Source organism: Natator depressus, chromosome 27, assembly GCF_965152275.1.
Source record: "Natator depressus isolate rNatDep1 chromosome 27, rNatDep2.hap1, whole genome shotgun sequence".
In the NCBI taxonomy this organism is placed as follows: Eukaryota; Metazoa; Chordata; order Testudines; family Cheloniidae; genus Natator; species Natator depressus.
The window spans coordinates 8,283,147-8,311,005 of NC_134260.1; the positions used below are offsets into that span (position 1 = coordinate 8,283,147).

The 27,859-nt window shown below is 54.5% G+C and overlaps 2 protein-coding genes across 4 annotated transcripts in view; one reads left to right on the forward strand and one right to left on the reverse strand.

Annotated features, from left to right (window-relative positions):
• Window positions 1-4,069, reverse strand: part of MAPT (microtubule associated protein tau) — a 116,258-nt gene extending 112,189 nt beyond the window's left edge. Inside the window, exon 1 of one of the 2 annotated variants that reach the window (XM_074940581.1) lies at window positions 4,010-4,069. The gene's annotated coding sequence lies outside the window, so the exon portion shown is untranslated. The remainder of the gene's footprint in view (window positions 1-4,009) is intronic. The other variant, XM_074940577.1, reaches the window with a different exon arrangement.
• Window positions 4,070-10,415: 6,346 nt separating this feature from the next.
• On the forward strand, window positions 10,416-27,780 carry SLC25A39 (solute carrier family 25 member 39). Of its 2 annotated transcripts, XM_074940597.1 has the most exons (12): window positions 10,416-10,605; window positions 16,188-16,296; window positions 17,015-17,074; window positions 18,765-18,809; window positions 20,777-20,886; window positions 21,865-21,932; window positions 23,113-23,237; window positions 24,170-24,343; window positions 24,983-25,092; window positions 25,678-25,759; window positions 26,121-26,201; window positions 26,313-27,780. In XM_074940597.1, the coding sequence occupies exons 2-12, from the start codon at window positions 16,197-16,199 to the stop codon at window positions 26,429-26,431; spliced, it is 1,074 nt and encodes a 357-aa protein (XP_074796698.1). In that variant the 5' UTR covers window positions 10,416-10,605; window positions 16,188-16,196; the 3' UTR covers window positions 26,432-27,780. The 2 variants fall into 2 exon arrangements, with proteins under 2 accessions (XP_074796698.1, XP_074796699.1); XM_074940598.1 differs by lacking the exon at window positions 18,765-18,809.
• The last annotated feature ends 79 nt before the right edge of the window (window positions 27,781-27,859 follow it).

Sequence of the window (27,859 nt, forward strand, 5' to 3'; positions counted from 1 at the left end):
ATAGAATCATAGACTATCAGGGTTGGAAGGGACCTCAGGAGGTCATCTAGTCCAACCCCCGGCTCAAAGCAGGACCAATCCCCAGCTAAATCATCCCAGCCAGGGCTTTGTCAAGCCTGACCTTAAAAATATCTAAGGAAGGAGATTCCACCACCTCCCTAGGTAACACATTCCAGTGTTTCACCACCCTCCTAGTGAAAAAGTTTTTCCTAATATCCAACCTAAACCTCCCCCACTGCAACTTCAGACCATTACTCCTTGTTCTGTCATCAGCTACCACTGAGAACAGCCTAGATCCATCCTCTCTGGAACCCCCTTTCAGGTAGTTGAAAGCAGCTATCAAATCCCCCCTCATTCTTCTCTTCCTCAGACTAAACAATCCCAGTTCCCTCAGCCTCTCCTCATAAGTCATGTGTTCCAGTCCCCTAATCATTTTTGTTGCCCTCCGCTGGACTCTTTCCAATTTTTCCACATCCTTCTTGTAGTGTGGGGCCCAAAACTGGACACACTACTCCAGATGAGGCCTCACCAATGTCGAATAGAGGGGAACGATCACGTCCCTCGATCTGCTGGCAATGCCCCTACTTATACATCCCAAAATGCCATTGGCCTTCTTGGCAACAAGGGCACACTGTTGACTCATATCCAGCTTCTCGTCCACTGTAACCCCTAGGTCCTTTTCTGCAGAACTGCTGCCGAGCCATTCGGTCCCTAGTCTGTAGCGGTGCATGGGATTCTTCCGTCCTAAGTGCAGGACTCTGCACTTGTCCTTGTTGAACCTCATCAGATTTCTTTTGGCCCAATCCTCTAATTTGTCTAGGGCCCTCTGTATCCTATCCCTACCCTCCAGCGTATCTACCTCTCCTCCCAGTTTAGTGTCATCTGCAAACTTGCTGAGCGTGCAATCCACACCATCCTCCAGATCATTTATGAAGATATTGAACAAAACCAGACCGAGGACCGACCCTTGGGGCACTCCACTTGATACTGGCTGCCAACTAGACATGGAGCCATTGATCACTACCCATTGAGCCCGACAATCTAGCCAGCTTTCTATGCACCTTATAGTCCATTCATCCAGCCCATACTTCTTTAACTTGCTGGCAAGAATACTGTGGGAGACCGTGTCTAAAGCTTTGCTAAAGTCAAGGAACAACACGTCCACTGCTTTCCCTTCATCCACAGAGCCAGTTATCTCATTAGAAGGCAATTAGATTAGTCAGGCATGACTTGCCCTTGGTGAATCCATGCTGACTGTTCCTGATCACTTTCCTCTCCTCTAAGAGCTTCAGAATTGATTCCTTGAGGACCTGCTCCATGATTTTTCCGGGGACTGAGGTGAGGCTGACTGGCCTGTAGTTCCCAGGATCCTCCTTCTTCCCTTTTTTAAAGATGGGCACTAAATTAGCCTTTTTCCAGTCGTCCTGGACTTCCCCGGATCGCCATGAGTTTTCAAAGATAATGGCCAATGGCTCTGCAATCACATCCGCCAACTCCTTTAGCACTCTCGGATGCAGCGCATCCAGCCCCATGGACTTGTGCTCATCCAGCTTTTCTAAATAGTCCCTAATCACTTCTTTCTCCACAGAGGGCTGGTCACCTCCTCCCCATGCTGTGCTGCCCAGTGCAGTAGTCTGGGAGCTGACCTTGTTCGTGAAGACAGAGGCAAAAAAAGCATTGAGTACATTAGCTTTTTTCACATCCTCTGTCACTAGGTTGCCTCCCTCATTCAGTAATGGGCCCACACTTTCCTTGACTTTCTTCTTTTTGCTAACATACCTGAAGAAACCCTTCTTGTTACTCTTAACATCTCTTGCTAGCTGCAACTCCAGGTGTGATTTGGCTTTCCTGATTTCACTCCTGCATCCCCGAGCAATATTTTTATACTCTTCCCTGGTCATTTGTCCAATCTTCCACTTCTTGTAAGCTTCTTTTTTGTGTTCAAGATCAGCAAGGATTTCACTGTTAAGCCAAGCTGGTCGCCTGCCATATTTACTATTCTTTCTACACATCGGGATGGTTTGTCCCTGTAACCTTAATAAGGATTCTTTAAAATACAGCCAGGTCTCCTGGACTCCTTTCCCCCTCATGTTATTCTCCCAGGGGATCCTGCCCATCAGTTCCCTGAAGGAGTCAAAAGTCTGCTTTTCTGAAGTCCAGGGTCCGTATTCTGCTACTCTCCTTTCTTCCCTGTGTCAGGATCCTGAACTCGACCATCTCATGGTCATTGCCTCCCAGGTTCCCATCCACTTTAGCTTCCCCTACTAATTCTGAAGCTTTCCAATTCTAAAGTTTCAGTTCTGAAGCTTAATGCACAATACTTCCACAGGTTTCAGAGTAACAGCCGTGTTAGTCTGTATTCGCAAAAAGAAAAGGAGGACTTGTGGCACCTTAGAGACTAACCAATTTATTTGAGCATGAGCTTTCGTGAGCTACAGCTCACTTCATCGGATGCATACTGTGGAAATTGCAGAAGACATTATATACACAGACACCATGAAACAATACCTCCTCCCACCCCACTATTACCAGCAGCAGAGTGGGGTGGGAGGAGGTATTGTTTCATGGTGTCTGTGTATATAATGTCTTCTGCAATTTCCACAGTATGCATCCGATGAAGTGAGCTGTAGCTCACGAAAGCTCATGCTCAAATAAATTGGTTAGTCTCTAAGGTGCCACAAGTCCTCCTTTTCTTTTTGCGAATACTACCACAGAGGGATTTCAAATTTAGCAGGCTTCATTTCCATCAACTTGGAACTGGGCATACCATATTTGCAGCCCAGACACTGCTTTCTTGAACTCACAGAATCAATTTACACGGCATTTTCAGAGAAAGGCAAATGGAACAAAGAGGCAAATCTGCATTATACCTCTAGAAACCCACTGAAGCTAAAGGGATTACCCTGCTGGAAGTCAAGGGGTAAAACCTGGTTCCCTTTCAACACACAGGCTGAGCAGGCAGGATGACTCAGCAGAAAACAAGAGCATCACAAGGTCTTTTCCTCAAGGGATAAGGATAACAAGAAGTGCCAATTGATTGCTCTTTTTTCTGAGCACCTGTATAAGAGGAGGACAGCAGTTGAGTTGGAGTTAACCTGTTGTTCACCAAAAGCCAGGTCGTTCCTTTGCACTCTGTCTTATATGCTGAGACAAGACCTTTTAGCGAAATATTACCTTTAAAAAAAAAAAAAAAAAGGGCAAGGGGCACTGTAGAGACAATATTAAGCCTGCCAGTTGAAAACAGAAGCTAGAAGGGCCCGTGTGGCTCTTTTTAAAATAAACACTGCACTTCTAAGTCTTTTGTTGCATAGTGCTCTTCAATGCATCTAGCACTTGTATATCTAGAGGAAGCAGTATCTACTGGTTACACTACAGGGTTGGGGTTTACAAGTTCGCAGGCTTGGCCATCACTGGGAGAGCCTGGTCAAGTCCTTTAGCCTCTTTGCCTCAGTTTCCCCATGTATGTAATGTGGATAATATCTTCCTGCCACACAGAGGTGTTGTGAGAGTTATGTAATTGAAGAATGCAAAAAACAAACAAACAAATCACAACCAAAAAACACCAAAATGAGACCCTCTTAGGGAAGATGCTACAGAAGGGTAAAGTAAACGTATCATGAGTTTGGATAGTTTGCAAAATCCCATTAATTTTCATTTACCCAACTTGGTAGCATCGGACAGTTTTTCTCACTGCTGTTCAGTGGCCTATAGGAAGCAAGTTTGTGGCCTCTCAGTCTAATTCCTGGTGGTGGTTTTTGGGTTTGTAAACCTGTCCATCACAGGTGGCATGAGTTATTCCCTTTGCTGACAGCCTCCACAGGGAGGCCAGTGACCGACAGCGCCCTCTTATCCCTAGAGATAAGAGGGCATTATGGAGAAAGCCTGAATGGAGTTACCTGTTTTGTGGTCAGACACAGGACTTCATTCTCCAGGATTCAAATAGGCGAGCACCTCTTACCAAAATGAGATTCATTACAAAGACACAAAGCCCCACACTGGTAATGCTTACCTTGTAACAGGCTCTTCCACTACCAACCTGACGAATCCTCTGGCTTCATATTGTTGCCCCTTGGCCAAGTGATAGCAGATTTTTGGTGTCTTGGAGGTCGGTTTCCTGCTTGCAGTAGAAACTAATGATAGGAAAACAGGTATTTTCTTAGTGTATTTTCTATATTTATCAAGTGTGCACAAGTCCTAGGGAGAGGAGTTAAATCTGGCTCTTAAATAAACCAAGCAAGCTCATAACCTAGTACTACCAAGGGGTAGGTTTTGCAGTGAAGAAGCTGTTAGAAGCGTCTGTACATCAAGCCTTAAAATGGTTTTGAGCACCATCTGCTGTCATCCCTAAATAATGCAACTCTGAATTGGCTATCAAACCAGCCCTTCGCTTTCTACATAGACATACGCACCATCTGCCACTTCAGAGTTACACGATGCCAAATTTATCCCCGACACCACCGAAACTATACCAATGGAGCGATGCTGGAGATTAGTTTGTCTCACTAGTTCTAGAGCACTTGCCGTGTGTACTCTCAGAGCTACGAATGTCCACACCTGGTGAACGGCTATAGCACAATGCATCGTTACGTTACATACAAATAGTGTCCTAATATGTGTTGTAAAAAGTATTAAGTGGCAAGAGAGCAGGTAATAATAGATGGTGTCCATTACAGAGAACGTTGGGGTGCAGATAGTGTGTGCTGGAAAAATTAGCATCTAACAGGAAGAGAAACATGGAGGTGAGAACTTTACCAGTTATCAAGGCTTAAGGTAGGCTGGGCAGCCTGGAGTCACAGACCGCTCTCAGGGAGTCCTGGGGGGTTTAGTTGTTGGCAAGGAGGCACATGGCCAAGCATCATGCTACACTTTCTGACTAAGGAACACAGAGTGCAGAATAAGCCATCTCCAACCTGGGGTGTTTTCCTGCTCTCGCTAGGCTGTGCGTCACGCAAAGTAGGAATGTTTTTGGGGTGGGGGTGACCTGAGACATGCACCTTAAGATTTCAAATTCAGAACTAATCTTAGGGGTTCATTCTGTTTGTTTTTCCTTCTGAGATTGGAGTGGAAACAGCCCTGACAGTTTGTTCAACCCCTTCTCTAGGAGGGGACTGAGTCCCAGATTGGGCTGCAGTACCAAGACTCCAGGGGCCCGGCTAGGTCAGGGAATAGGATACAGGACCTTTCACCTCTAAATGCCAGCACCAAATGTGACCCTGGGGAGAGTCACATTCCCATCTGATGCCACCTCACTCCACATCCCAGAGGAAGTGATCCCACAGCTGCAGACTGACAATTGGCATTAGCTACCCCTCACTTGCAGCCTCAGCTGACACACCAAGGGCTGAGTGGCCTTCCCTCTCCACCCCCCCTTAGAAAGGGTTCCCCCAAGGCAGGGGAAGGTGCATTGACTGGACACAGCAACCACGAACCCTTAGCAGGAGATAGGCACATGTAGTCCTCCATTCCTCACCCATGTGTGACCAAGCCACTTGCTACCCCACCCCACCCAGACCCACATGATCCTAACTAAATTTGAGAAACAGGAGATGAGGGACTGGGTTCACAGAGGACTCTGGCCAGCTCAGGCAGCTGGGAGGAGCATCTCAGGAGGACATACCACAAAGACACCCTGCTCCATGGATAGAGGGGGGTCCTGAGATCACCTGGGCACCACTCAGAGCATAGAGTGAGTGTGACTGCATCGCTTACCCACCAGCTGTTCAACAGGACTGCCTGGAGCACGTTGGGTCCCAGGCCTAGACCCAAGGCCAAAAAAAGGAGCATGAGGCTGAAGAATCAGTGAACATTTCCACTTCCCACTCCACATGAACCCTCCAGCCTAACTGCCTGCCTGATTCCACTGGGAAGCTAGGACTTGGGGCTTTTGCAGAGCTCACCCCCAGCCAGTCACAACACATCAGACCTCTAGGGCGCACAAGCTTTCCCCTTCCCAGGCCCTCCAGCTCAAAGATAGCTCCAAACCTCTGGATCTTGCTGATCCTCTCCAACTTACCAATGGCAGCTACAATCTGCATATCCAATCAGAGCAGCAGTCTCAGCAAAGCACTTTCTATAAGTCAGAGACACACACAAGCACCAGGACAATTCAGGCAGCTGCTGCAGGCAGTTTCCCCACAGTTACATATACACATGTGGGAGGTACTACAGAGAGAAGGGACTAGGCCTCTGGTCCACATCTCTCTAGACCAGGTCATTGACCGGAATGAGTCAGTTTCTATGAGCCTAGCTCTTTGGGCCCCACACCCTGAATTCTCTGACTGGAGTAGGAAATGCTGAACCCTTGGAAAGCAGGTTTCAGAGTAGCAGCCATGTTTGTTTGTATCCGCAAAAAGAAAAGGAGGACTTGTTATTATTTATTATTATTTATTTATTAGAGCATAAGCTTTCGTGAGCTACAGCTCACTTCATCAGATGCATTCATGTCTCTGGAGAAAGAATGGCTCTAAAGCACCTGTTCTTAAAGGAGGACATAGCTCCCTAGTGAGGCACACAAAGGTGAGCCTATAGGTAGATTGAGAAGGTTCTTACAGGAGCACCATGCCCCGAGTAGGAAGGGGTTCCAAGGAAATCCCCTTGGATTGAGTTTATACTCACAGTCAATATCAACAAGACCAAATAGTTGCTTATGCTGTATGGGCAATATTTCTCAGGGCTTCAGTTTCCCCCCAGTCTAATCAGCAGATCACACTCTGCTCCCAGAACCAGGAAAGGAACTCAGGAGTCCTGACTTCCACTCCCCTTCTGCTTTTGTTTATAGGCCATACTGGGCCATGATCTGAGCAGCATATCTATGGAAGCACTAGACCCCAGGAGAAGAAAGGCTAAAGGGATTTTCCTTCAAACCAAAGAACATGTCAGCCTGTGAGACATAAGCATAACTAATGCGCACTCCAGAACTCCAAATGAAAAGCAACATACATCCTAAGGACCATCCCCAATGCAGCAACTAACAGAAATCAAAACAGCAAACATCTTCTAGCCTTAATTTCCTTGTTCACCCCACTATTCTATCTATCCCTCCCCATCTCATATTCAGCTACCCTACCCATGCAGTCTGTATTTTAAGGGCACCAGATGCTTCTGCTTTCCCAGCCTGCTCTGCTGTTTGTTTTTAAAAAGCCTCAGCTGGCTACTAATGCCTGCTTTTCAGCTATGAGAAACATGCTTGTTAGGAGCAGATTCCTAATCTTCTGTCTGCTAGCCTCCAGGAAAAGGGGAGGGTCCATTCCACAGCCCTAGCACAACAAAAGTCTAGCTTATTATGCACTGATTTACCCCCCAACAATAACTTGCCCAGTCAGGCAAACTACAATCCAGAGCTGAGACCAGCACCTCAAGGAAGGGCTTCCATTCCCACTCAGCTTCTCTAACCATTAGACACAGCTCTCCCAGGGCTCTAACAATTAGATGACCCTCTCTTCAAGGGGGGAAGAGAGCTAAGGTGGGAGGCTATAATGGAAAGTGTCAGACACCTGGGTCTAATGGACATCGTCAGCTTCAACTATGAGAAAAAGAAAAAATATGCTCTGTAGCTCATTAGCAATGCCCTGAGACATGCGGGCCTGCTGTAAGTGTTATTGTTACTCCTTCAGGAATGAGTCTTACCTTCTCAGTGTTCAGTTTATTCAATCAAGTTCTGAGCACTTGGGAGCTCACACAAGCAGGGTCTTTCAGAGGCTCGTTCACCTGCACTTCCACCAATGTGATATATGCCATCATGTGCCAGCAATGCCCCTCTGCCATGTACATTGGTCAAACTGGACAGTCTCTACGTAAAAGAATAAATGGACACAAATCAGATGTCAAGAATTATAACATTCATAAACCAGTCGGAGAACACTTCAATCTCTCTGGTCACGCGATTACAGACATGAAAGTTGTGATATTACAACAAAAAACTTCAAATCCAGACTCCAGCAAGAGACTGTTGAATTGGAATTCATTTGCAAATTGGATACAGTTAACTTAGGCTTGAATAGAGACTGGGAGTGGCTAAGTCATTATGCAAGGTGACCTATTTCCCCTTGTTTTTTCCTACTCCACCCCCCCCCCAGACGTTCTTGTTAAACCCTGGATTTGTGCTGGAAATGGCCCACCTTGATTATCATACACATTGTAAGGAGATTGATCAGTTTAGATAAGCTATTACCAGCAGGAGAGTGGGGTGGGGGGAGGTATTTTTTCATGCTTTGTGTGTATAAAAAGATCTTCTACACTTTCCACAGTATGCATCCGATGAAGTGAGCTGTAGCTCACAAAAGCTTATGCTCAAATAAATTGGTTAGTCTCTAAGGTGCCACAAGTACTCCTTTTCTTTTTGTGAATACAGACTAACACGGCTGTTACTCTGAAACTTCTGGACACACTGGCAATTTCCTCCATGTGTTGTTTTCAAGTATCCTTCAGACAATCAAGTGCTGCACCCTGCTCTGAAGGGACAATTCCCATTAATCAAAATATAAACAATAAAACAAGTATACACACAACATCCAAATTCATTCATTGCAGAGGAGGGATAGCTCAATGGTTTGAGCATTGGCCTGCTAAACCCAGGATTGTGAGTTCAATCCTTGAGTGGGGCCATTTAGGGATCTGGGGCAAAAATTGGGGATTGATTCTGCTTTGAGCAGGGGGTTGGACTAGATGACCTCCTAAGGTCCCTTCCAACCCTGATATTCTATGTCTTAATACGGTGTTTTCCAATACAAATCATATAAACAATTACAATCATTCCAAGGGCCTCACAGTCACTTAAGAGAGGCCAAAAGTATGATCTACCGCAGCGGTTCTCAAACGGTGGGTCAGGACCCCAGAGGGTCAGGGGTCGCCAGTGCAGGCATTAGACTTGCTGGGGCCTGGGGCCGACGCCAGAGCCCCATTGCCTCGGGCCAAAGCCCAAGAGCTTCAGCCCTGGGCAGCAGAGCTCAAGCTTCAGTTTCAGCCCTGAGCAGTGGGGCTGAAGCCCATGGGCGGCGGGACTCGGGTAGGCTCAAGCTTTGGTCCCCCTTCCTGGGGTCATATAGTCATTTTTGTTGTCAGAAGGGGGTCGCGATGCAATGAAGTTTGAGAACCCCCGGTTTAGTGGTTAGGACAGTAGTGACTAACAGGAGTGTCAAGATTTGGCACATTCATTCTGAAAGGCAGTATAAGTCAGTGGATGAGACTTGGTGCCGGCATATTAGGAAGCTGCCTGAAGTGACCTTATGCAGCCTCTCAGTTACTTTATTTGTAAAATGGGGAAATGATATTTGTCTCCCTCCTGGAGTTGGGATGCCAGGCCTTACCAGTAAGAAGGGTTGTGGCCTCCACAGAAATATTAACAGGAGTCAGTCAGTAGAGGAGATGAGACTAGAACCTCTCTCTTCTTGCAGCCCCTTCAGCCTAGCGCTCCACCGTGGAGGAACACCAGCTCCCTGACACTCTACCTCCCCCCTTCCCAGGAGGCAGAAGCTCCCTGTGAATGGGGTTTGTGTGGAGGGACAGGAAGGGGAGCGAGGAGCGGGCACGGAGACTCGGTGGGGTTGGTTTACTTGGCTGCCTGTGGTGCATGTGTACACAGGGTGTGTGGAAGTCGCTCTGCTTCTGCCTTGCCCTGGGGGACGCGGCCTGGGTTTGCATAGGCCACAAACTCCCTCTTCGGCTGGCACGCTGTGGTGTAAGTGTCTGGAGTTTGTGCGTAAATCCTGCTGGCTCGGGCAGACCCTGTGGCCTGTTGTGTGTTCAGGAGCTGTGAATTCCTCTCCTCTGTGGCGTGGTGTGTGGTAAACCTGTCTCCATCACACTCTGTGATACACATGTGGACGAGGGGGTGTATGTGTGTAAACCCCTTTCTCTACAGTATGCGTGCAAGGAGGGACATAAAGATCTCCGTGTAAACCCCCTCTGTCTCGGGCACACTCAGCAGGGTGGGTGTGTAAATCACTCTGTCTCGGGCACACTCAGCAGTGTGGGTGTGTAAATCGCTCTGTCTCGGGCACACCCAGCAGGGTGTGTCATAGGTGCTGGAACCAGGGATGCTGTTGCACCCCCTGGCTTAAAATGGTTTCCATTCTATACAGGGTTTACACTTTTGTTCAATGGCTCTCAGCCCCCCCACTATAAAAACTGTCCCAGTGCCCCTGGAGTGTGTGTAAGCCCTGTTGTGTCTGCACACTCAGCAGCATTGGTGTGTGTAGGTGTGCAAGCACGGCTCTATTTGCAAGCCTTGGGGGGAGTGTGCAAGGCTCACGATCTCTGGCCCTGCACGCGTGTGTAAGGCCCACTGTCTCTGGAACACTCAGCCGTGGGTGTAAGTCCCGCCCCGCTGTCTGCACACGCGGGCGGGGGGGGCCGGGGGAGGGAGGCGTGTGTAAGCCCCGCCCCCGGCCGCGCAGGGCCTCGCCCCGCCCCTTCCCGCAGGCCGGAGCGGAAGCGCCGCTCGCTGCGGCCCAGCGGGTCCGGCCCGATCCAACCACCCCGCGGGGCGGCGATCCCGGCCCGGGGCCCCTCCCGCCGGGCGGCCGATGGGGCTCCTTAAAGGCGCAGGCACCGGCCTCTCTGTATTCGTCGGCGGATGAAAAAATCACGTGCGGCTGATATGGGCCGGTCAGTGGTGGGGGGCCCGGGGGGGGGAGGGAGACACGCGGGAGAGGAGGGGGGACCCCCGGGGGGTGGGGAGGCACACAGGAGAGGAGGGGGGACCCACAGGAGAGGAGGAGGGACCCCCGGGGGGCGGGGAGGGGGAGACACGCGGGAGGGGGGGGAACCCCCGGGGGGCGGGGAGGGGGAGACAGGCGGGAGAGGAGGGGGGGCCCCCGGGGGGTGGGGAGGGGGAGACACACAGCAGAGGAGAGGAGGGGGGACCCCCGGGGGCGCGGGGAGGGGAAGACACACAGGAGGGGGGGAACCCAGGGGGGCCGGGGAGGGGAAGACACACAGGAGAGGAGGGGGGGGACCCCCGGGGGGGCGGGGAGGGGAAGACACACAGGCGGGAGCAGGGGGGTAACTCCTGGGGACGCACACACACACAGGAGCCGGGAGGGGGTAACCCCTGAGGGCAGCGTGCAATGCGCACAGAAGCGGGGTGGGGGGAGTGGCTGCAATGTTAGATTAGGGGGGTGCTGGGGGCCAGGATGCCTGGGTTCTACTCCTGGCTCCCTGCGTGAGCTGGGCTGAGTCACTTCCCTGCTCGGTGCCTCAGTTTCCCCATCTGTTGGTTAAAGGTGACATTGCCCGGAGGGGGGAAAGTGTTAATTCATTTCTGTCTGCAAAGGCTGCTGAGCCCCAAGGGTGCCAGCCAGGCTGGGGCACTGACACTGGTGGGCACGGGAGGCTGCCAGTGCCACTTGTGGGAGCGCTGGGTTGGTTGTCCCTGTGCGGGCTCAGCTCCGCCCTGCCCTCTGCTTGGCCCAGCTGCTGCTGATTGCCATGTTTGTGTGCCCAGAAGAGCTGAATAGTCAGAGCTGGGACTGCAGTAGCTCCATGCCCAGCTCCACAGCGCGGGGGGGGCTGGAGGGGATGCTTTGGCTCCTAGACCCCAGGTGAGGAGCCTGTTCTGTGGGGGTGGGGTGTATGTTAGCCTGGGGAACTGGGGGCTAGAAGAGGGGAGTCTGTCTCCTAGGCCGCAGGAGAGGAGGACGACACAGAATGGGGGCTCTGAGCCTGGGACAATGTAGGGGGAGGGGTCCTAGAACCTAGGACAGGACCCAAGGACAGTGGAAAGGGGATGGGAGAGTTACAGCAGCTCAGCTGCTGGGGGCTGGGAGTGGAAAGGCTGCAGTAGCCCAGGGACCCTGGAGCTGGGAGCCAGGAGTATCCCTTTCCAGACTCCAGGTGAGGAGGTGGTGCAGTGGGATGGGGAGACAGCAAGGACCAGCCCTGGAGCAAGGAGCTAGGTGGATTTTCTCTTAGCCCCCTAAGAGAAGAGTCCAATGCGGTAGTGTGAGGAGCTGGGATCCAGGAAGAGACCTGTTGATGCTAGACCACAGGAGAGAAGCCAGTTCAGAGGGGGAAGGGAGGAGGTGGCATGTGGTGTCCAGGTGGAGATAAGGGGGCAGATTTGCTCTGTGATCTGAGCTATGACTGTGGAGTAAGCATTTAATGTTCTCTGGTTACTTCTTCTTATGCTCTTAGTTCAGACCAGCTGGATTTCAAAGTTCAATCTAGTAATTAATTATTATTTATTATTAGAGTAGTTGCCTCCAGGCTCCCTTATAAGCCTTTGCAGCAGGGACTATAATTTACAGTCGGTTCGTTCGGTGCCTATTGCAATGGGGCTCTGACCTGGTTGGTCTGTAACAGAAACGCCTATAACCACGGCCCTAATCATTGTGCACACACTTAGCAATGCCTGTGTCTGCCCCCGAGAACTCAGAGTCCAAAAGACGATTGTTCCCTGTATGTTGCTCTCATGGGGGAGCGGCTTTGCCAGGATAGCGAAGTGTAGCCCCAGTTACACATGGGTGTCCGCAGGTCATGTACGTGGGCGCTCCAAAGCCCTGTAGTTCAAGCGGAAGCAAATAAAGCCTTGCCATGAACCTTTCTGACCCCTCTAGAACTGGGGCTAGGCCAGGGGGAATACTGGGACTGCTCTGTGAGCCAGGGATTGGTGGGAAGCACCACTGCCACCTTTTTTTCCCCCTCCCCTCACTTAAAAAAAGAAAAGAAACCTTTATTTTAAAAAAAACCCACTTCACTGCCATCACAGGGGCTGAGGTTTTAAGTTCCTGATCCCAAACTCATGGAAGTCAGTGGGAGACCTTGCAATGGTTTAGCTGGCTTTGCATCAGACCCGAAATGCACAAAAGGCAGAAAATCCCACAGTTAAGATCTCCACAGCATCCTCTTTAGTTATATGTAGTGCTGCTTTATCCCATGCCTTGGCTGTCATGTTGTGAGCCCTGTGTCATGTTTGGGAAACACCTAGCGCCTCGCGGGCACTACCAGAGACAAATAACATGCGTAGCTGAGGGGAGCTCTGATTGGGCACAGAGGTGCAGGTGAAGCTACGTAGGGTGGTGGCGCTGCCTGATTTCACTTATTGCCACAGAAGAGCCTTCCTGGGCAGGCTGGCAATAATCTGTGGCGCTCCACTGGAGAGCCACTCGATGAAGGCTGTTCGGCTGAGTTTCCCTGTTGTGTGCTCTCTGGAGATGCCTGGGATATGAGAATCCAGCTGATTTCTTCCTGCCTCTGACTTCCATGCGGGTGATCCTGATCCTACAGTGGCACTTGGCTGCTGTAGCTGGACTGGCTCCTACAGGGCCAATGGGAGCGAGACCTTGTTTGTTTGTTTGTCAGTAACATCAGCAGGTTGTTACTGTGACACGCAGGGAGCGGCAATGAGGAAGAAGAAACAATCTGCACAGAAACTGTCCACGTCCTGTCGGTGGAATCTCCTACATTTAAAATCTTAGCCCTGCTGTGCCCAGCCATGTCATTGCTTGCACTGACCGCTGCACCAGCTTTTACAGACATATCAGCGCCTTTCTAAGAGTAAACAGTTGGCCGCGGTCATGCTCGCTCGAGGCACTTTTTCCTGAGTTAAGGCCACTGTAAAAGGTAGCACGTCAGACCCTAGCGGGAGGGAAGCAGGAAGCTATGTGTGAGTAAGTACTGATTATATAGGCCCAAGGCAGGGGGCATAAAATCTGGATTTTATCAGGATGACAGGTGGGGAAGCCTCCCTCTGTCCTGGAGAAGCCCTGTATCCCGGTCTGCTCCCTTGCTACGTGGATGGAGGGTGCTGGGTTGTGGCATATATGAATAGCAGGTGATTAAGCAGTTTAGGTATTGCACACTCCCCAGTGGCCCCTCATTCCAAGTACTGTGATGAGATTCTAGGGTATTCTCCCATCTAAGTGGAGGTCCTAGGACATTACTCCCTTTAATCCTACAAATCCAGGGGGTGAGGAGCTATGCGCGATTCTCACAGTCTGTGTGGTACCTGTAATAGGACGGCAGATGCTAGGACCTTACTTAGGGATCGAGGGCTCCTCTGTGGAATTCTCTCATTTTCAGGTGCTTGAGCCCTGTGCAAAAGTGCAGTGTAATTATCACTGAGTCACTGTAAGGTTGCATCAGCTGTGCCCTGTTGGTGCAGATGGGGCTCAAGACAAAAGCTTAGAAACTCCCCACTGGCACCACCATTGGTTCCTCTGGTTTAAATTACATGAGGGTAAAAATGCTGGAAGCTGCTGACACCTTGTCTGCACCAAGGCTCCCCCCCAGTGGGAATTTCTTTCTACAGTTCCCTAATGTATACACAGTCCAGGAGCATAAGAGAGGTGGTAGCATGCCCTTGTCTCCGGCAGAGGGAACTAGGGCCCAGGATTGGGGAGCTCCCCTGTAGGGAGGCCCTAAGAACAGCCGAGCAGAGGTTTATGATCTGGAATCGTGATTTGAGTTACCAGTAAAACCAACCCCCAGGAAAGGGGCATGTTTGGGTTATAGGCAGCATGTGGCTGTGCTGAGCAGGGTGGGGATAGCATTCAAAAGGAACACACAAAGACCTGGAACTAAATAGCCCTAGGAAAAGGTATGGAGAGTACAGGAAATGAAATGAGAACGAACGTTCAGGTTAAATACGCCCCAGGGTATTTTTCCCTTGGAGTGTGGTGGAATTTGGAATCTGAAAGCACGGGCTGACTCCATGTTGCTGTGTTTCAGAGCTAGTAGCTGGAGCTCATGGTGGCTAAATGGGGCGAGATCCTGAAGTGCAGTGAGAGATCAATGTAGTCTGAGCGAAGGGCTGGGAGTTAGGACTCCAGGCTTCCATTGCTGGCTCTGACACTAGCTTCCTCTAAGGTGTTAGGCAAGTCATTTCCCCTCTCCGTGCTTCATCTTCTTGATCACAGAAGCAGCAGGCTAGTGCCTTGCCAGGTGTGGGGCCGGTGGGAGGGTTAATTAGGGGCTGTAGAGCAGTGGCTCTGAACCTTCCCAGACGACTGTACCCCTTTCAGGAGTCTGATTTGTCTTGCGTACCCCAACTTTCACCTCACCTAAAAACAACTTACTTACAAAAATCAGACTTAAAAATACAAAAAAGCCTGTCAGCACACTGTTATTGAAATTGCTGACTCTCATTCTGACATATCATTATAAAATAAACCAATTGGAATATAACTAGTGTCCTTCCATTTCAGTGTCTAGTATATACAGCAGTATAAACAAGTCATTGTCTGTATGAAATTTTAGTTTGTACCGGCCTCACTCGTGCTTTCCATGTAGCCTGTTGTAAAATCAAGCAAATATCGAGAGGAGTTGATGTACCCGCAGGGATACACGTACCCCTGGTTGAAAACTGCTGCTGTAGAGGGCTTTGCTGTTCCAAAGTACTAAGTGCTGCGATTCCTGCTAACATACACAAGGTTGAACTGGTCCCCGTGTCTGAAGAAAGACTCCTGCCCCCTCTCCTTAGCACATCTGGACTGGGCCAGGAGGGAATCGGCTGTTTGGATTAGGTGGATGTACCCCTGTGATCGGTTCCCTGGGACTGAAGGAGGGTTCCTGGTCACTGTACCTTGCTTCTCCCCATCGGTTGACTTTGCACCACCCCGCCCCTCCTTCCTGCGTTTGGGGTGGGGTGGGGCAAGGCTCCTCCTCACAGGGCGGCAGGACTGCTAGGGGAATGGGAGAGCTCGGAGCATTTGACTCTGCTCTCTGCTCCCCTCCCAGCCCTTTCTGGGTCTCCCCTGCGGTAGCTCCCAATACTGGCTTAGGTTCATTGTCTCGGGTCTGGATCCAGCTATGCTGCTGGCAGGATTTTATCGGCGCTGCACCTGGTGCTGTCTCTCCCCATTGCGCAGACGATTGTATAAGCAGCATACACGAGAAGGAGCCCCACCCCTTCTGCCGTGCATGGATAACGCTGCCAGCGAGGGGTGGGGATTCAGCCAGCATGCCGAGGCAGCTGCACAGTGGCAAGAGGGCTCTCAGGAATGCAGGGATGTTGGGACCTCTCAGACCAGGAAACGGGCAGAACCTGGTCTCTAGTGCCCCTTGAGCAAGTATCTCCCTCTCAGGGGCAGGTGGTAGTCAGTCTGCTCTGAAATGCCGTCTCCTTGGGGCTCACCTAGCCAGCGTACCAAGGGAGCTGATGGCTCTAGCTGTAGGCTTCTGGGATGAAGCTCGGCGCCTGGAGACAGCATTGCCTGTAACCGCACCGCTGCCCCCTTTGTGTTTTGCAGGTGGGCAGCATGATGGGTGAGAACACATCAGTGAGCCCTGGGGGGGGCATTACCCCCCTGCAGCAGATGCTGGCATCTGGGACCGGGGCCCTCTTCACATCTCTCTTCGGTAAGGGGTCAGCATGGGGATGGTTGAGCGAGGAGTGGGGCTGGAGAGACAGGGTGGGTGGGTGCAAGGATTTCCACGTGAGTTCAGGGTATGCACAGATGAGCGTAGGGAGGTCGGGGTGTGTGCACGTGTGTAAGGGGACGGGTGTGTGTGCAAAGGGCAGGTGAGCTCACTGTTCTGAACTTGGGACTGTCTCTGGGGCTTCTGCCGATACAGCCGTGGCCTCTTCCACCTCTTAACTTCCCCTTCCTAGAATCCCAGCTCGACTCCTTGTGTCTCATTCTCTGATTAAAGTTTCTCCCAGCAAATCTGGCCTGGTCATTAAGAGCCTTAAAACTCCTTGGAGAGCTGGACTCTGGCTGTTTGCTGTGCACCATGGGCTCTGGTGACCCCAGGCTCCAGAAGGAGGTGTGAGGAAGAGCAGGTTCTGTTCCCAGCTCTGGGAAGGAGGGTGGGTTCTGGTGGTTAGAGCGAGAGGGAGAGGAGCGTGGACTTCTGGGTTCTACTCTCAACTCTGCTCATGCTGTGAGCTTGGCCATGTCCCTTCCCTTCTTTGAGCCGCTGTTTCCCTGTCCATATTAAATCCATTTTCCAGATCTACCTTTCGGGGGGAGGCACTGAGGTGTATTTGCCCTCTCATTGATAAAGCACTCTGTGCCACCCTTTTGCCAACTGCCCTACACTGGCCCCAGGTCTAAGTAGGCTCCTTCTCTTTCAGTCACTCCCCTGGATGTGGTGAAGATTCGACTGCAGGCACAGAGGACGCCTTTCTCTAAAGGTAACTAAGTGCTCAGGGCAGAAATCTTGCCTTCTCTCCGCAGCTGGAGGCCAGGTAGGTCGTCTCCGAGCCTGCTACCTCTGCAGCAGCGAGCCCGGAATGCGGTAGCTCAGATCCTGGGTTGTTTCTCTCCCCGGCTTTGCCTGGCAGGTGTCTGTGAACCACAGCAATCCCTGTCCCCTATACAGGCCCCAAGGGCAGTTGTGAGGAGGAGCCTCTGCCTAGTTAGCGAAGAGCTTATCGGGTTCTGTGATATTTGGCTACTCAGTCTGGGCAGGGACTGCCTGCAGGCAGCAGAGCAGTGAAGATGGTCACCTGGGGTTTGTGCCTCTCTGATGGGGACACAGGTTCAGCAGAGGGGGTCTGGCATGGCACCATCAGGCTGCATCCCCGCTTAGGTCCTCACCCCTTCCCCCAAACACAGAAACTGTACATCTGGCTTGAGTGGGATCACCATTCCCACAAGCAACACCCCAGTAGTGTACCACCCACGGGGGGCTAAGAGCACCCTGCCTCTGGGGTGGGAGCTGGGCTCACATCTGTGTGGCCTTAGGGGAGAGGTAATATGGGCTTAGGTGTCCTATAGGGCCTCGGAGCCAGTGTGTCAGGGGGAGCTGGGCTTAGATGTCCTGAATGGCCCTGAAGTGGGTGGGTTGGTGGGATGCCTGGCACACGTAAAGGGCTCCACAGAGCCAGGGCCTGGTCATCATCTGTAGGCCTCTAGTGAAGGCAGGAAATCGAGCTCCCTCCTCCTGGCTCTGCCCTCCCTTCCAGGATCTGGTGCTGCCTGACAGGAAGGAGCACGTCCCAGGCTTTGGCTTGTGCTGGCCGCTGCCCTGCAGGGCTGTTCTGCAATAATCCCAACCAGCCTGAACTAACCCTGTCTGACGTTCCAGGAGCAGCCAAGCCCTTTCAAGCCTCAGCAGGAATTTAAGTAGCTCGCAGACTGCGTGAGAATCCCTAGCCCAGCCTCTTGCCTCCCGGTTCTCTTTTCAGTAGTGAGCCAGGCCTGGGACACCTGCACTGACTGTGCCCCAGGGCTAATCTGGTCAGAGGGATTTCTGTAAGGGTTAGAGCAGGGGCCTGAAGGTCAGGACTCCTGGGTTCTGTTCCCACTGCCTCCCTCTGGGAGTCACTTCCCCTTCCTGTGCCTCAGTCGCTCTCCCCGCAATCTATAAAACTTGGGAGCAGAACGTCTGTTGGTTTGTGAAGCACTTTGGAAGTCTCATGCGGAAGGGACTAGAGAGACAATGGGCTAGCCTGGTGGAACGGGGTCCCTTGGAAGCCGTATGGGGCTGGGTTCAGGTGACTTGACTGCCAGAGTCATGCTGCTAAATAGATCCTGATGTTTCTGCGACTGCTCAGCTGTGGGGGGCTATGGAACAGATGTTGAGACACCTCCCTGTTGCCGGCAGGCGGAAGTGACTTGTTATTGAGGGGGAGGGCATCCTCAGATCTTGTCCAGCTCAAGCCAGCAGCCTCCACCTTTCCAAACCCGAGTGGCTTGCCCCCGAACAGCCCCCACATCCCAGCTCTCTGCTGACAGCAGGGCACGGGGGTCCCTGCCTTCCCAGACCATGCACTGCTAGCACCCGCCTGGCCCCTGAGAGCTTTGCTGCTACCAGAAGGGAGGGTGTCTCCTCAGCACCCCTCTGCTTGTCGCTAAATGTGTCCCTGTTGTGTGTTTCAGTGTTGTCAGTAGAGTGTACGCCCTGGAGCGTTCACCAGTCCAAATGTGAGTATCTCTGGGTATTATCCTTTCACCCTTTTCCTGCGACCAGCCTCCCGTGGCTGCTGACCCTTGACAGCGCCATTCCCCCCAGGGAGAACCTATTCCCCATAGCTGCAGTCTCCAGAGTGGGGCAGTACAGGGCTCCATGCACCCTGGCTCACCACACACCATCTTCCTTCCATCCCTACTGCAATGGAGTCTAGTTCAGAGTCCTCTGGGGGTCAGATGCTGTCTGGTGGTTAGAGGAGGGGGCACTGGGAGCTGCAACCTTGGGTTCAGTTCTCAGCCCTGCCACTGACTCACTGCATGGCCTTGGGTAAGTCCCCTCGCTTCTGTGCCTCCCTTTTCCTCACCTCTGTGCCTCCTGAGCATGGAGGCAGTTGTGAGACTGACCCCGCAGGCTGTTTGTCATCAGGCAGGTGGGCCTGGGAGTTGTTGGCTTGCCGAGTCGTGGCTGTGTTAGGGGCCTCTGGATGTTACTCTTTCCCTCTCCCACCCCATGACCCATTCTGTAACCACCTCCCTCCTGGCACAGCTATGCAGGACATATCCAGCCTCTGCTGATTCGAGGGGAGCCTCCTCTGCCCGAGGATGCCTCGCAGAAGTCCTTCACATGCCCTTCCCCAAATGTCCTGGATAGAGTGCAGGGGGCAGTCCATCCCCCGTTTTCCCCCACACTGCAGGGCTACTAGTGCTCTGTCAGAAACACGTGCTGGAAGCTGGCTGTCCCAGGCCACTTGGGGTTCAACACTAGCCGATTCCCCCGCAGGAGCACACATGGGCCTCTCTGTCCTTGTTCCGTTTGTCTCTTGTGTGTCCTCCCCTCTGGCTGCCCTGCCGCCTGCTTGGATCCCTGCTAAGCCTAACCTGCCGCCCGCAGTCATGCCCTGGGCATGGGAAGACGACTAGCCCGTAGGGGTGGCTGATGCTGGTTGTGCTGCCATCTGGGGATGCTGATTTGGTGGTGGGGGGTGGCTCTAGCGGGGTTGGCTACCTTGTCCCCACCCTGCCTTTCGTCTGCCCATCTGTCAGCTTCCCACACCAGGCTCCTGTGCCCACTGCTGCCTCTCTCCCCGCTAGGCTCCCATCTCTGCCGGGCTTGCTCTGAGGCCCATCCCTGGGGCGTCTGTCTCTGGTGTTTGGCAGAGGGCTGCTTTGTGTGCGCGTCTGGCTCTCCAACGGCCACTAGGCAGGGAAAGGGATTTGAATGGGATCCTGGGGAAGGGAGCCAGGCAAACCCCGGGCAGCCTCATCCAATCCGTCAGGGTGACAGGGCTGACGCTGACTCGTGTAGGCAGGTGGCCTCCTGCCAGCACGGGCGGTTAGTCCAGGCTGACAGGACGGCTTTAGGGCGAGCGCATCCTGGGGATGAGGGGAGTATGATGGATTCGGACAGTTTCCCAGTACTCTCCCTTTCTGTCTCGCCACACTTCTGCTCTGATGCCTTTATTCTGCATGACAGGACTGGAGCAAGTCCCTGCCTGCCCCCCACCCCCAGTAAACATGCCTGTGTCCCAGGCCTGTGGGAGGCCTGGCCACCCCAGGGTGCTCTGGCTGAGATGAGCTTTGGCCTGGCTGCTCCAGCGGTCTACACCCCTGCTGACCTGTCTAGCTCCCCACAAGCTCTCCCTCCCCATGGCTGCTGGCTCCTCTCTCCACGGCTGCCCTGTCTGCCCAGCAGCCCTCCCACTCCTTGCCGGCTGCCCTTTGGGAGAGCAGGGGCAGCGCCCCATAGGGCTCAGGAAGATTGAAAGAGGAGCAGAGTTCTGGGGGCGGCAGGGAATGGGGCAGAGAGGAGCTGGCAGGGTCCTGAGGGGTACAGCCCTGCCCCCCTGCTGAGGGTCCTTGCAGAAGGAAAGGGCAGAGCCTGGAGCAGGGAGGGCTTTGGGGGTGGGGAAGGGAAGAGCCTGAAGCAGGCTGGGCTGGGCATGAGTTTAACCCCACTCTGTCTCCCCTGCCCCTTCCCACAGGGAAATGCTTCGTGTACTGCAATGGGCTCATGGACCACTTGTACGTGTGCCAGAACGGGAGCAGCTGCACCGCCTGGTACAAGGCCCCCACCCGCTTCACCGGCACCCTGGTGAGGCTCTTCTCCTGCTGGGAACCTGGCTGCCTTGACGGGGCAGAGGGAAGGCCACCGCGCTCTGGCAGCCAAAGCCAGTGCAGGGTCAGGCCTTTGGCTTGATGGCCAGGCTGCGTGCGGCAGTTCGGGCACCCTGGTCTGGGACCAGCTGGGTTGCCTGGCAGGGTGATTGGAGGTGTGGGGGAGGAGAGAGGGCCAGGTGCACCAGCGTTTGGAGCAGCTTCACCAACCCCACTCCTAGGTGGCTATAGCTCTGTGGACGGGAAAGGGTTCGTTTGCAAGGGGGACATGTAAGAGGGCGTGCCTATCCTGTAGCGCCCTTGCAGGCCAAGCATAGCTCTGCAGAGGCCTGACTCAGTTTCCCCTTGTCTCAGTGCTCCTTAATAAATGCTGCACTGGCTTTCTCGTGGCTAATGCTACGCCTGGTGTAAGCACAGACAGTTCAAAACAGTCCTCAAAGCCCCAAAACAAAGTCCGTCACCACGACACCAGTTCACACTTGGCTCGGACATCCCCAACCAGTCCTGGAGCTTGTCTTCTGTCCCAGCCCTTCCTAGCCAGAGCTCAGCCTTGTGCCCCCTGCTCTCCTGGCCCACCCCTGGTTACCCAGGGTCTCCTGCTCTCTGCAGCCCCTGCCACGGCTTCCTCTAGCAGCACCTGTACCTGCCTGGGGTTGAGAGAGCTCACTGGGTAGCCTTCCAGCCCCTGCTGCTGTCTCCCCCTTTATAAGGCCCAGTTGGGGAGCAGGTAACCAGTCAGCTGTACTGCCCTCCTCCCTTAAGGGGCCAGTCACCCTGTGATGAGGGCTAGGCTGGAGAAGCGGCAGAGCTCGGCATGGGAGGGAAAGACGCAGCCCCTGGCTGAGCTCTGGAGCGAGCATCTGGTCTCCCTTTCGGGCCACAGGGCTGCCCCTAGCATTGGGGAAGCCTCCTCCCCCTCCTCTCTAACCCCCTTGTGCTCTCCTCTTCCTTTCAGGATGCCTTTGTGAAGATCACGCGTTACGAGGGCATTCGGTCTCTGTGGAGCGGCCTGCCACCCACCTTGTGAGTCTGGGCACCGAGCGTTACAGCCCTTCCCCGCTGCACGCCTGCTAAGGGAGGTCGAATGCAAACACCTGGGCTCCCCGTATCTGCGGTGCTAGCCAGGCGTGCACTCCCAGTCTTCCTGCAGGGCCCACACATCCCAGGCGCTGGTGCTGCTGGTAGCTCCTGGCCTGGGCCCAGGGGTCTCTGCCTTTGCCCTGGGAGCTCTGACTGCAGGGGGAGGAAGCGGTGGTGTCTGTCCTGCACTGACCCAGAATCCCTGGTTATCCATGGGAGATCCTAGGACTGCAGAGACTGTCTGCCTCCCCAGGCCCCCTTCCCGCCTTTTCCACTCCCTCTCTGCAAGAGGGTGTGCCTGCCCTGTATCACCCCCTGCTGGCCAAGCGTGGCTCTGCAGAGGCCTGCCTCAGTTTCCTCTCAGGCTCCTTAATAAACCCCACAAAGGCTGTGTCATGGCGAACGCCACCACTGTCTGGGGCTGGTTCGACAACAGAAACAGTGCAAAATGATCTTCGAACAAAGCCCGTCACCACAACACAAGTTCATACCCAGCTCTGGCATCCTCAGCTGGTCCTGGAGCTCATCACCTGTCCAGGCCCTTCCTAGCCAGAGCTCAGCTGTTTTCAGCCCTCCCTGGCTCAGAGAGGTTAGCAGGGAAACCCTCTCTGCTGCTCTCCTTGCCTTCCCCTGACCACTCAGGGTCTTCCTGCTCCCTGTAGCAGCGCTCTGATCTTAGCGGGGTTGAGAGCTGGCTGCGGATCAACCTTCCTCTGCTGTTGTCTCCCCTTTATAAGATCCAGGTGCTTTCCCTTCAGCCCAGCTGGGCAGCAGGTAATTAGTCCCAGGTGCACTGGCCTCCCTTCCCCTGCTCCCCCTTAAGCCTCCCCCAGACACCACCCTTCGCCCTCTGACCTTTCGGGCGGAGCTGTGTGCATGTGGCATTTTGGTAGGCTCCTCTGTTTGTGTGGAGCCTGTGCAGACAAATGGGACCCCCCCCGCCCATTGCTCTCTGGGAGATGGGTCCCACTGCTTAGCTGGAGAATGGGAGGGGCAGTGTCAAGGCCCAGCTGGGATGGGGGGGGGGGGTGGAGATTATGCCTGGAGCAATCTGACCCCCCTCTTTGGCAGGGAGCATGATGTGAGTTGGCAGGTGATGCTAATGAGCCCCTCTCCTTGGCAGGGTGATGGCGGTGCCTGCCACGGTGATCTATTTCACCAGCTACGACCAGCTGCGGGATTATCTGCGCTGCCGGATGGGCAGCCAAGGGGCCCATGTTCCCCTGGTGGCTGGTGCCCTCGCCAGGCGTGAGTAGCGCTCTCCTCTGCGTTCAGGGTCCATATACCTTGCATCCTCTCCCCCCCCATCCCTCCCCCTGCTCCGGTGGCCCAGGGGTAAAGAATCATTCCCAATGAATAACGACCTGCCTTGGTTTTTAGCAGCGAGGGTCATTAACCTTCGGCACAGCTGGCCCGAGGTGGTGGTGAGGCTGGATTCTCCGTCCCTGGCTGTTTGTAAATCAAGATCGGATGTTTTTCTAAAAGCTCAGCTCTAGGAATTGTGGCCTGTGTTATGCAGGGGGTCCAACGAAATGATCGCATGGGTCCCTTCTGGCCTGGGAATCTATGAATCCCTGTGGCCGTGGTTCGAGCACTCCTGGATCAATTCTCTGCTCAGTCACAGACTCCCTGGCTGACTTCACACGCAGCCCCGCCCCTCCCTGGGCTTTCATTTCCCCATCTCCCCGCTGTGGGAAGGCTGAACCGACCCCCTGCTGCACAGAGGGTCTCCCTCTGAAGCACAGTGAGATCCTTATGCTGGGATGAGCCTTAAGCTGCTGTTCCGGGTGTAATTTGCTGTAAACAAGCAGCAATCCTAGCAGACAGCTCCTTGCCGAACCCGATGGGCCGGTGCCAGGGCTGGCCCCTCTGGACTCCTGCACCATGTGCTCTCACCATTCTAGGAACTGCAGATGACTGCCCTGTTTGCACGTGGGAGTGAGAGGGGCCTGGCCTTGCCCTGTCGCTGGGCTTTGGTATCACACTTGCTGCTGGCTTGTCAGTAGCTGATGTTCTGGAATCTCCTTCCTTAGATATTTTTAAGGTCAGGCTTGACAGAGCCCTGGCTGGGATGATTTAGTTGGGGATTGGTCCTGCTTTGAGCAGGGGGTTGGACTAGATGACCTCCTGAGGTCCCTTCCAACCCTGATATTCTATGATTCTATGACTCCCTCCCTCAGTGGGCGCGGTGACGGTGATCAGCCCCTTGGAACTCATCCGAACCAAGATGCAGTCCCGGCCGTTGAGCTACCGTGAGCTGCGTGTCTGCATCCAGTCCTCGGTGGCCCAGGACGGCTGGCTGTCCCTCTGGAGGGGCTGGGGACCCACTGTGCTGCGGGATGTTCCCTTCTCAGGTATACCACACAGAAAAGGGGTGCTGGGGACAGGTGAGGGGGCTGTGGGCCGCACTGGGGCCGGTCTCCCCCACTTGGGGCTGGGGCCATAGGGAAAGGTTTGGCCCAGGACAAGAATTCTCTTCTTGCCATCTGCAGAGAGCCCTCGGTGCCACGCTGATAGCTTGGGGCTGCCTACAGAAGGCGCTGACGGGCCACGCTCCAGTCCCTATCCCTTCTGTGCATCTCTTGTTTGGCGCAAAGGTTTTTACCTGACAGTGGTGATTCCAGAGTGAAGGATTTTCAGACCCAGTTCCCACCTGAGCTGGGATACCAGTTTGGTGGATCTCAGCCCAGTTCCAGGGCCCTTCATGCCAGGAAAAGCAGCCTCTCGATGGGTACTAATAGGCCTGCCAATTCTTGGTGTCAGCCCAACGGCCAAGGCCCTCCCATCTCTCCGCTGTGCTCACTCCCAGTCAGGGCTGGGCTGGGCAGGGCAGGGGGCTGTTTGCCTTTTGCCCTATCTGCTCTTGGGCTGATAGATTGAAGAGGGCAGTCCCCAGGGCTGGGGCTCAGTGCCAAAGGGCAATGCCCCAGGAGCAGAGCAGTGGAGGTGGCTGCTGATGCTTCTAACCCATGGCCCTGGTCTGTCTGTCTCAGCTCTCTACTGGTTTAACTACGAGCTGGTGAAGGAATGGCTCTGCCGTCAGTCCCGGCTCAACGAAGCCACGTTCATGGTCAGCTTCGCAGCTGGGGCCATCTCTGGGACTGTGAGTATGCGAGCTTCTGTTCCGTCCCTGGGGAGCTGAGTTTCTGCCTGGGTCTGAAGGGAGCCCGTTAGGTTACCTCCACCCCCAGAACGTTGGGATTCTAACCAGGGGAAAGAGCCCTGCTGGGAATCAGAAGGGTTTCGTGGCGTTTTATTTGGGTGCAGTTTATTTGGGAGCCAGCTGTTCTCCTTGAAAGGCTGGGACCTCGGATCCAGCAGCCTTGACCAGCTTGGGTGCTGGATAGACTATGCCTGGTTTGCAGATGCCTTTGCCTGCCCCTGCGCGAGACACAGGCCGTACCTGCCCCAGAGCAATGTCTGCGCAGGGAGCAGCCTGGAGCAGGGGGGTGCAGTGGGAGCCGGGGGTTTGTTGTTACACTAGAGGCCAGGAGACTCGGCCTCTCCTGGGCGGAGGTTCTAACCTGCCTAGGACAGTGGGCGGAGGAGGGCTGAGCGCTCAGGGGGCAGATGCTAGGGGCTGAAGTTCACAGCCTCTCTTGGCCTGAGGGAGAAGTGCTGTACGGGGAGGCACGGGGGTCCCCAGCTGTGGCTTGGGAGTGATGGGCAGTTTCTCCCCTTCCCCCAGGTGGCTGCTGTGCTGACCCTGCCCTTCGATGTGGTGAAGACCCAGCGACAGATTGAGCTGGGGGACCTGGAGACGCTCCGAGGTGAGGGGCTCATGGGGAGCACGGGGAACGTGGGACTCCGAGCAGAGCGAGGGGTCGGCTTCCGCCTATGGCTCCAGTGGCGAATCCATCCGTCTGGAACGGCCCGTCGGGGGGGCTGGCTCCTTTCGCTGCCCAGAGGGGGAGCTGCAATTCTGCACACACGGGACAGGGGCGGGAGGGAGCGGGGCTCCTCTGGAGCAGACACCTAGCATCCTGCCGCCGCCCGTGCCCTGGGGGGAAGTATTGGAAGGCGGGACAGACCCTTCGCTAGGGTGAGTGGCGGGTCCCAGCGCAGCCGGCGGGCGGTGGCAGCACCAGCACCCCCTTCCCCTCATGCCCCTGCTTTGCCTTCGCCCCACAGTGGCTGCCTCCAAGTCCTCATCCACCTGGCTGCTGCTGAGGAGGATCCGAGCAGAGTCTGGCACCCGTGGGCTCTTTGCAGGTAACTAGAACGGCAGCCTGGGCCGGCTGTAGGACGAGGGGTGGGTGCTGGGGTGCCTGAGCAGGGCCAGCTAGCAGGAGCAGGTAACGCTGCCCTCTCTGCCTCCCGCAGGCTTCCTGCCCCGCGTCATCAAGGTGGCCCCGGCCTGCGCCATCATGATTAGCACCTACGAGTTCGGCAAGACCTTCTTCCAGAAGCTGAACCAGGAGCGACAGCTCAGCGGCCTGTGAGCGCCAGGGCGGGCAGAGCCCCCCCAGCACAGCCTCCAAACTCGCCACGCTGTGGGCCAGGGCCTGGCTGGTGGGGGAGTTCTCCGGAGGTAGCAAGCGGGAGGTGACTGCAGAGATCAGTGCTGGGATTCAGCTGCCAAAGCCAGGGCCTTGCATTTCATCCAGCCTCCTCGCCGGGGGGGAGCAGCGGCGGTTCTGCCCCTGTGCCGCTCCGCTCCTGCCGAGATCCACTGGGAACAGACCTCCCTGCTAGCAACAGCTTCTTCCCCGATGTGCCCTGGGCCAGGATATGCAACGTCCAAGTGCCTTCTAGTCTCGCTCTCTCCTTGTGTTTCCGCGGGTTTCCCTTCTGCCTCCCCGGGGGGCGAGCTAGAGAGGCTGTGTCAGAGCAGCGTGGGCACCACGGTGCTTCCTAGTGGGAAGGGTCAGGCCCCTGTTTGCCTTTGACGACATCTCACCTCCACCCTCCCTTCCCAGCTGGCACATTCCTGGTTTGCACTGTTTAGAGGCTGCCTGCTGGGGCCTCAGGGCTGGGGAGGCCGCTCTCCAGCTTGTGAAGAGCCCCCCAGCAGTGGGTGCCCTGCTCCTGGCATCTGGCTGTGCCGCTGTAGTGGGAGTGACTGAGTTGTCCTCTGGCAAACGCAGAGGGCCCCCTCCCTGCCCAGCCTGGGGGGGAGCAGGACAGCCCTGGCATTCCATGCAAGGGGATCCCCTGCATGAATTGACTACCTCCCCAGGCCACGTCCTGCCGTGGACCAAGAGCCTTTCTCTTCCGAAGACTTAGAGCGACTGGAGCACAAAGAGCAACCGACCCTCCTGCTCGGAGTCTCTCCGCATCTCTCCCTTCTGGTGGCTGGGTTTAGCCCTGGGATTGGGTCTTAACCCACCCCATGCCCTCTCCGCACACCCCGTTCCCTTAGCCCTCCTCCTGCGAGGCAGTGATACAAAGGACCATTGTACCCTGGACTCCAGGCCAGTCCTCCCTAGGTAGCACCATCATTTCTTCCACTCAGGACTTCCCCATTCCTATCTGCCCCCTGGAAGGCAGAGCTCCAGGGCTCAGCCCCCTAGGTGGCCTATACTCACACAAGACACCTTGCTGCTGGTAATGGACACCACCCACTGGGCCCCTCTTGAGCGCCACCTCCTCCCTGATCTTCACAAAGGTGTGAAATCTCCAGGGCAGAGATTCCATGCCAAAGCGCCCCCATCCTTGAGTAGCTCTCTTAGGGTCAGTAGCCGGACAAGTAGCCATCCTCCTGCATGTGTGTTACCGACAGGCCTGTGGGCTGGTTGCAGGAGTGGGGATTCGCTCCGACTTCCTTCAATAAAAGACATTTTATGTGTAATTTGCACCTGAAAACACTCACCCCACCCCTCCCTTCCCCACCTGCCTGTTCTCCCTCCATCACCTCAGCTGCTGTGGAG